The sequence below is a fragment of the Caloenas nicobarica genome, chromosome 2 (assembly GCF_036013445.1).
Source record: "Caloenas nicobarica isolate bCalNic1 chromosome 2, bCalNic1.hap1, whole genome shotgun sequence".
In the NCBI taxonomy this organism is placed as follows: Eukaryota; Metazoa; Chordata; class Aves; order Columbiformes; family Columbidae; genus Caloenas; species Caloenas nicobarica.
This window is the reverse complement of record NC_088246.1, coordinates 36358720-36367004: the sequence shown is the minus strand read 5'-3', so window position 1 is coordinate 36367004 and position 8285 is coordinate 36358720. Positions and strand designations below refer to the sequence as shown.

The 8285-nt window shown below is 55.8% G+C and overlaps 1 protein-coding gene across 1 annotated transcript; it reads left to right on the top strand.

Annotated features, from left to right (window-relative positions):
• Positions 1-1258: 1258 nt before the first annotated feature.
• HOXA1 (homeobox A1) lies at positions 1259-3193 on the top strand. Its single transcript, XM_065628350.1, has 2 exons — positions 1259-1948; positions 2366-3193. Exons 1-2 carry the CDS (start codon positions 1330-1332, stop codon positions 2719-2721), a joined length of 975 nt encoding a protein of 324 aa, XP_065484422.1. The 5' UTR covers positions 1259-1329; the 3' UTR covers positions 2722-3193.
• The last annotated feature ends 5092 nt before the right edge of the window (positions 3194-8285 follow it).

The following is an 8285-nucleotide window of genomic DNA, read 5'->3' as shown; positions in this document are numbered from 1 at the left end:
CCCAAGGGTCCTGGGGCCGCCTCTGCCACTGGCCATCTGCCACCTCCCGCCACTGCTGGCCCGGGTGGCGGAGCGCAGGGACAAAGGGGCCGGGGCGTGGGCCCTACGCCTTCCGCCGCTCCTCTACCCGTGCCCCGGGCCGCCTCCACGGGCATCAGCGTTACGACCCGCGGCATCCCGGGCAGCCTTCCCCCTGCCCGGTCCCAGGGCGGGCGGCAGCGGCGCCGCGGGAACCCAGCAGATGGGCTGCGGAGCCCGCGGGCCCCCGCCCCATCATCCATCCCCCTGTCCCCGGCTCCTCCTCCTCTATCGCAGCCCCGGGCTGGCGAGGGTGAGCCCGGCGGAGGTGCGGGGGGAGCAGGGATGCGGGCCTGGGAGAACACAATGGCCGTCAGTCCCAAAAGCGGCTCATTTCCATGTTAATGTCCGCGGCCGCCTGGTGATGTGGCTGGACAAGCCCCTTTAACTCTTGGCGTCGCGTCGCGCTGGGACTGCGACGGGGCAGGAGCAGTGAGATCCCTCGGTCCCATCCCCATCCCCGTCCCTGTCCCATCTCCGTCCCCACCCGCATCCATATCCTCGTTTCCATCCCTATCATCCGCCGTACCCTCATCCTCGTCCCTGTCATCCACCTTATCCTCATCCCCGTTCCTGTGCCCATCCCCATTCCCATAGCAGTCCCCGAACGCATCCAGGGTCCCATCCTCACCTCCATCTCCAGGGCCGATGGTCTCAGCGCTGTCCCCTCTGCCCTGCCTCCCACCCCCCGCCCCATGCCGCGGATCCAGCCGCCGTCCCGCGGCCCCAGTCAGGGGATGGTGGGCGGCGGAGGTGCCCAGCGCCGGCCTGACAGCGCCGACAGCAGGAGAGGCGCCGGTGCACCTCACTGCAGCAGCACTCACCCTGGAGGGGACGGCGGGTGAGCTCCGCGGGCCGGGCGCAGCCGCCGGTTGTCTCCTGCCTTCCCCTCTCAGCCGGCGGGCGGGACCTTGGCGGCAGTGGCGGAGGGGCGACAGCCCGGCCCGGCCCCCCCAGCCCCCCCGGGGCGCCGCCACCGCCCTGCCCCGCGGTGCCGCGCCGCGCCGTGCCGTGCCGCGCCGTCGGAGCGCTCGGCGTTTAAATGCCCCCGGCGCGGCGATCTATCAGCGGCAGGAGCCGGGAAAGTCCCGCAGGCGCCGCAGCCATTGGCTGCCGCCCCCCACGTGCCTGCCGGCTGCCTGTACCTTCGTGTCATTTTCCTGCCGGCCCCATGGAGGAAGTGGGAAAGTTGGCGCGGCCCCGCCGGACGCTGAAGACCCGGTGGCGGCGTGACAGAGGGACGCGGCGAGGATGAGCTCCTTCCTCGAGTACCCCGTCCTCGGCGGCGAGACGGGGGGCTGCGCCGCCCGCGCCTACCACCCTGACCACGGGATTACAACTTTCCAGCCCTGCGCCGTCAGCGCCGGCAGCTGCAGCGGGGAAGACCGCTTCCTCGCGGGCCGCGGGGTGCCCATCAGCCCCCACAGCCACCACCACCACCCCCCGGCCCAGGCCGCCGCCTACCAGCACCACGGCGGCCTGGGGGTTTCCTACGCGCACCCCGGCTGTGGCCCGACCTACGGCGCCCAGGGCTTCGGGCCGGCGTACGGCCCCTACCCCCTCGGGCAGGACGCAGAGCTGGGCGGTGGCTTTCCCCCCTGCGCCCCCGCCGTGTACTCCGGGAGCATCTCCTCCTCCGCCGCTGCGCAGCACCCTCACTCGCACCAGGGCTACGCGGGGGGTCCCGCTCAGTACGTGCCTCCCCCGTACGGGCAAGAGCAGCAGAGCCTGCCCCTGGGCACCTACAACCATGCCCTGTCTCCCCTCCACGCTGGCCACCGGGAAAACACCCGCTCCCCCTCCGCCGAGACCTCGCCGCCGGCGCAAACCTTCGACTGGATGAAAGTGAAAAGAAACCCACCCAAAACAGGTTAGTGGCTGACGAGAGGGCCGGGCAGGGGGCTGCTCCTCTCTCTCTCTCTGCCTCGGGTGCGGGAAAGCGGCGCGGTGCCCCGCAGGGCGCTGGGCAGGTAGGGGGGCCCGCACCCCTGAGAGCAGCCGCAGCCGTCTGCCCGCGGAGCTGGAAGCCAGCGCCGCTTATTCCTGACTCACCCTCTCCGCCTCTCCAGCGGTCATATTTCTTGTAATTCATAAACCACTTATCAAGTTTCGTCTGACACTAGAGGCTGACTCCAGTTTAGCACCTCACACTCCATCACTCACCCTGCCGGGGCTTCCCTCTTATCCTAAGAAGTTCTTGCTCCCTATCGCTTAGCCGGTGTGGACATATTGATTACGTCTCCTATAAATCATTTGCGCTTACTTACTGTTGCATGTCCCCTCGCAGGCAAGGCTGGTGAGTACGGCTTCGTGGGGCAGCCCAACACCGTCAGAACTAACTTCACAACCAAGCAGCTCACCGAGCTGGAGAAGGAGTTTCATTTCAACAAGTACCTGACCAGGGCCAGGCGGGTGGAAATCGCCGCCTCCCTCCAGCTCAACGAGACGCAGGTAAAGATCTGGTTCCAGAACCGGCGAATGAAGCAAAAGAAACGGGAGAAAGAAGGGCTGCTGCCCATCTCCCCCGCCACCCCCACGGGCTGCGAGGAGAAGGCGGAGGAGTCCTCGGAGAAGTCCTGCTCGTCGCCCTGCAGCGCCTCGCCCGCCTCCTCCGCCTCGGACACGCTCGCTGCCTCCAACTGAGACCCGGTGGCCCCGACGGCCGCCTAATCGCGACGCCTCCGACAGCGCGGCTCGCGTTCGTTCACCGTGGTTATGTCGGTCCCTCGGTCGGTCGGTCGGTCTCCCCGAGAGGCCCCGCCACGCCGCCCCCGCCCCCCTCCCCCGCCGTCGCCCTGTCCTGGGGATGCCAGCTCTGCCACCCGTTCGCCTCCCAGCCGCCGGGGCCCGGCTCTTCGGAGCCAAGAGATTTTCTTTCGCCTCTCCAGCCCTTTCTGCTGGAGGAGCCGTGTTGGCACACGCCTAAGGGTCTCCCTCCTCCTCTGCAAGGACGCTCCTCGGAATTGCCCTGAGTGAAAGACAGGTTATCTAGGGTACATAACCTCATGAAGAGATGCACTATTGCAAGTGTTTACACGACTTACAGGACTTTCATCCCCTTAATTTAATGTATTCTTTGTTCGTGTCTATGAGTTTGATGCTTGTAAATACTTTGTCTGAGAGATTTATCTTTTTACAGATTTTTCTAGAAATGACGTTTCGATTATCAGGTTAAGCAGGGTGAGTGCATTCGCCAAACTGGATCCACTTTTATATTGGTAAAGCCGACGACCGTATCAAGTAAACGTCTTAAGCTCAAGCAGATACCTCAAAAAGTAGGGTTATTTCTTTAAATGTGACAAACAAGGCTTCAATTGCACTAGGTTTTGTAAACCTTACTCGGTGTGCTTGCCCCCTCCCTTTCTTATCCCTCCTCCCCCCTTCCCCAAAGATTGTACTGGATTATATTCCGTCGAAGGGTATAACAGTCCAAAAGACCTCACCTCTTCTTATTTTCATATTAACCTTCCTTTAGGCTCGATGTCTTTTCAACCTACTCGTGAATGTGATGAATGGCCAAATGAATGTATCATTTCTGTGGTTGGTGTCTGGACCATTGCATGATGCACCGTGCTTTGCTGTACTGCAGGTACACTGAGTTCTATCAGCTGTTGTGTGTGAGCGAAATGTCCTCCTGATTTTCTGTACAATCATGAAAGGCTCTGGGATTCCGCCGGTAATGGGAGCCAGGGCAGGATTTACGGGTCCTTATAATGTCTATAATAAACATATTCCACTTTCAGGTAGCCCTCGTCTGCCTACCTCTGCGTGACGTCAGTGCTGAGTCACAGGCTGGGCTCGGCAGTTTGGTTTCTCTTATTTTCTACTGCTTTCCAAGGGGAAAAGGGAGGAAGAGTCTTCAAATGTTACCCCTCATGCGTGGGTTTTGGTTTTTTTTTCCCCCAGGGTCAGAGCTCTGTCTGTCCAGCTTGATTCATAAAACAAAACTTCTTCCTTTCCTATGGTCAAATAATAATATTTTTAGAAATTATAAGGCCCTCCTCTCTCTCCTCCATAACTGGAAGGAATTTATGATCCCGATCTATTTCTGAAGCACAAACACGAGAACTTCCTGGGTCAAGTGCTAACCTTTTCACCTCGGGATGGATGCTGACACTTACATAAACAGAGCACGCTTCAAAAGCAGAAACTGTCTTCAGCCAGTCTTTCCTCACATGGCAGGCCCCTCGCCAAGGGCTGCACATTTAATTAGCTCGAGCACTAAGCTTACTCTCCGGTCCCCTCTCTCTCTCCCCCAGGCTGCCATTCTTGGCGGCTGATGGGTGCCAAGGTGGGAGTAGGCTCCAGGTGCTTGGCAATGTGCTCCTGGCATTAACCTCAGCCCATTCCCCACCAGCACCACTTTATATTTTTTTTTTTTCGGGGGGAAAAAAAAGCAAATTATCGCAGATAAATACAATATGATCTGCAAAAGGTGTCAAATGATCAGGGAGCCGGGGTGGAGGAACGTGTGTGGGAAGAAACCGGGTGGCAGGACGAAGCAGAGACATGCTCAGCTGGACGCGGGGTGTCTCAAGTCACTGCTGCCTCTTGAATTTCAGCGCAAACATTCGTAACACCTCGTTCACCCAGCCCAGCTGCGCGGGAGCGCTCCCGGGCTTCTCCCGTGGCCGGGCTGCCCACGCAGGCTCGGCTTTGTCGGACCCGCAGAGAGTCAACGGATTTTTCTTCACTTGTGTGTCAAAAGAGACAAGCCTTGATTCGCAAGGCGCGGCGGCCATATCAAGAGCCGAGCTATCTGCAAGGGAGTAGGGTTGTCTCCAAAGGCCCCCGCCGATGCCTCTATTTCTTTCATTTCCCCGCCTGCCTATACTTTACCTTTTGTTTATTAGTGTAAACCCACAAAGTAAAACAGACGGCCTTCTTCCAGAGGCTTGGATGTGTTAAAGTGGCATTTGCATGCCAATGAGGGCATTTCAATATCGAAATCTGGATCTAAACATTGCTGGAATCCGGATCTGCAACCCAGCTCCCCCGGTGTTGACTTAATGCCTTAGAAAGAGAGGCCATAAATTATAGCCTAAATGTGAGAGACAAGACACTCGTCAGTGCGTCAATCTGCGGTGAGCTATTCGTCGGCAAAGAATCCCATCCCCTTCGAAGACCAGACCCCGGGTTATCTTTTTTTCGCAGTCCTGATCGATTTCAAGCAAAGACACCCCAAACCTCCCGATTCTGGCTCGTTTTGTTAGTGTTATTAGTATTTCGATACGATCAGCCTTTCGGGTCAAGGGGTGTGGGGAAGAGGAACGCAAATCTCTACCTTAGAGTTTCTACCACAAAAATATCGCTTAAAAATATCACAGCGTGTTTTGGCCTGACGGAGACGCTTGTTTGCCTTTCAGGTCGTAGGAATAATTTTGTTCTTACATTTGAAAACATTTCTTTTGATTTTCCTCTCTAGAGTCTCGAAGGGAAAAAAATGAAGAAAAAACTCCCTACCAAAAAAACCCAACCCAAACGATGCCCAAATGTCAAACGGACTTTAGCATCTTCCTATCATACTTAATGCCATTTCTGCTGTTCACCTTTAAAGTTTACTTTCGGAGGCTATTGAGATGCTTTGGTGTTTTCCTCTGGGGCAAGCAGATTGAAATCGATCAATATTTACTCAGTCTGAAAGGGCTGTTGAAAAGGCAGCTAACAACAAACTGCTTAGCTGCTGTCCCCTCTTTAATCTCAGGTTCACCGAAAGTTCAAGCAGAAATGAATTCGGTGATGGGTCACTTTAGAATAAGTCCCAGTGGTTAATCTCACAGCCTTAGTAAAGGCAACAATTACTCTCCCTCTCGCTGTCTCCCCGGCAGCGGCAACTTTTCCTCTCATTTTTGCCCAGCAGTTTTTACTAAATCTTAATCGCTTTCCGCTGTTTTGCGGTGACAGCAAAACCCAAGCACTTCCCCTGCCCCCGCGCTGCAGCCGACGCCGGCGTAAAGGCGGGTACCCCGGCGAGAGGCACTGGGGATGCGGGGAACAAACCCTCCCGCAAGAGATCCTGCGTTTTCAAGGTGGGGGTCCGGGGGCAAAGCGAGGGATGCTTGCGGCTTGCTTTCTCCCTGGCGGCGATGGGGCCTGGCGGGAGACTGTTGGAGACACGCCCGGCATCTGGAGGCGCTGGAGGAGCCGCGGGGCTGTAGTCTCTTCTCCATCCTCTATGGGAAAAGAGTGGAGAGAAATCTGGGCAAAACGCGACGGACGTCGTTGCTAATTGCAGGGACTCTTCAAAGGCCAAAGTTCACGTAATCGCTGCATAAATGCATGTTTATTAGGGATTTATTAGTACCTCTCTAATGGCAGCTCACGTTTGGGCTATAGACTCGAGCGTGTTTTCACCGGCAAATTGCTTCTCAGGAGCTACCCCCTCCCACCCAGGCATTGCCGAGGGACCCTGGGTTCGGAAGGCGACGAGCTCCCGGCCGGGCCCCGGGGAGGCTCCGACCCAGGCCTGGCCCTGGGTCCGCCCGCGGGAGAGCCTGGATGGCAGCACCGTGCCGGGAAGGACGCCCGGGGGAGGCCGCTCCCCGCCCGAACACGGCGGGGCCCTCCACGCGGGAACAAGGGAGTCTTTAATTTTTTGGGGGACAGAAGAATAGTTTCAGAGTATTTTTCTGCTTAAGCTTAGCACAGCGCCCCTCCCCCCTTCCTTAGCAATTAGCTCTGTGCGATCACGGTAAATTGGTAACGACAGAGGGAATACAGAAATAATCAAATAAATACTATCTGAATAAATAGCAATATAATACATATATATTTTAAAATAATTTATTTTTTTATTTCCTTCTTTCTGTCTTTTTCTCACTTTTTCTCTCTTTCTCCTTCTTCCCTTTCTCCCTTTCCAAGGCAAACATTCCTTTTCTCCCCCAGGCACACTACTTGGCCGACATTAGCTGTTAACATTATTCTTTTATGGTTTATGTGTCATAAAATATTACAGGTCACAGTTACTCCTATTTCAGGCTCGGAAAGACCATTGAAATCAATGGGAGCTCTAGGGAAAATAAGTCTTTTCCTGTGCCTAAGAATTTGGGGGCAAACTTTGTTGATTTTGATCATACGAAGAGTCCTCTTTGCCACACAACTTCAAAGGGATTAAACATTTCAGTAATATGAGCAGAAATTGGCCTGGAAAAATGCTTCTGCGTTATTTTTTATAGGGTAGTGACATATTTTAAGCATTTGTTCCACACAGAGAATGTTTCAGCCATGACTTTTACAATTCTTTTGGCTTTCCGATTTACTTTCCTTTAAAGTGTATATCTCGTAAAGTTAAATCGGGACTACAGATTCTTACAAAAATGTGGCCGAATAATGATCAACTTCGATTACTATGAAACCAATAGACAGTTCATTACTTTTTCGGATGCTCAGTTTATAAATAAAAACCTCAAGGTGTTGCAAAATTATCCCCGTTCAGGAAAGTAAAAGTGACCAAAAAATTTCAAATAAAACCAAATACAAGCCCAAATGGGGGACGGCAAGACGACGCAAAGCCAATCTCAGCCACAAACTCTTGCCATCGGGAAGCGGAGGGATTAGGAAAATACCGGGGCTCAGGGAGCAGCACATGTAGGAAATGTCCGAGCGGTCGGGAGCCGGGGGAGCCGCTCGCCCTGCCTCGGTGCCTGCCCGGCTCCCCGGCTCTGCGCAGCGCTTGCTCTTTGCATCCGAGATGCTTGGCTTTGCGCATAAGTATTTATACATTTTCTAATCCTAACGCACGCCGGGCTGTAACTCAGCGGGCCACTCGCTGCCTGGAAAAAATAAGCGCAATACGTTATCGATTATTAAAAAATAAAAAAGAAATAAATCCAAGGAAATATCTACTTTGATTGAACGCTTCGCTAACGCATTTTGTAGGGATCGATTGCAGTCGCAGCTGTCTTCGGGTTTGATTTTCGGGAAATGACTAATACGAGGAAAATTCGTTGCGTGCATTGCAATAACGACGAAGCGAGGCTGCGGCCGCCGGGCCGCTCCGCGCCTCTCCGCGCCTCGCCCGGTGGGGCGGCGGGGTCGCCGTGTCCCGCGGCCGCGTTCCTCCGCACCCAGTCCAGCGGGTCCCTCCTTAGGGCCCCCGGCTGCAGTGAGGGCAAACACCGAGCTCAGGCTGGGGGTGCCCAGGCGGCCCCCCTGCCCTGCGGGCTGGCTGGCCGCGCCTGAGGTGGCATCGCAGCGCCGAGCCAGGG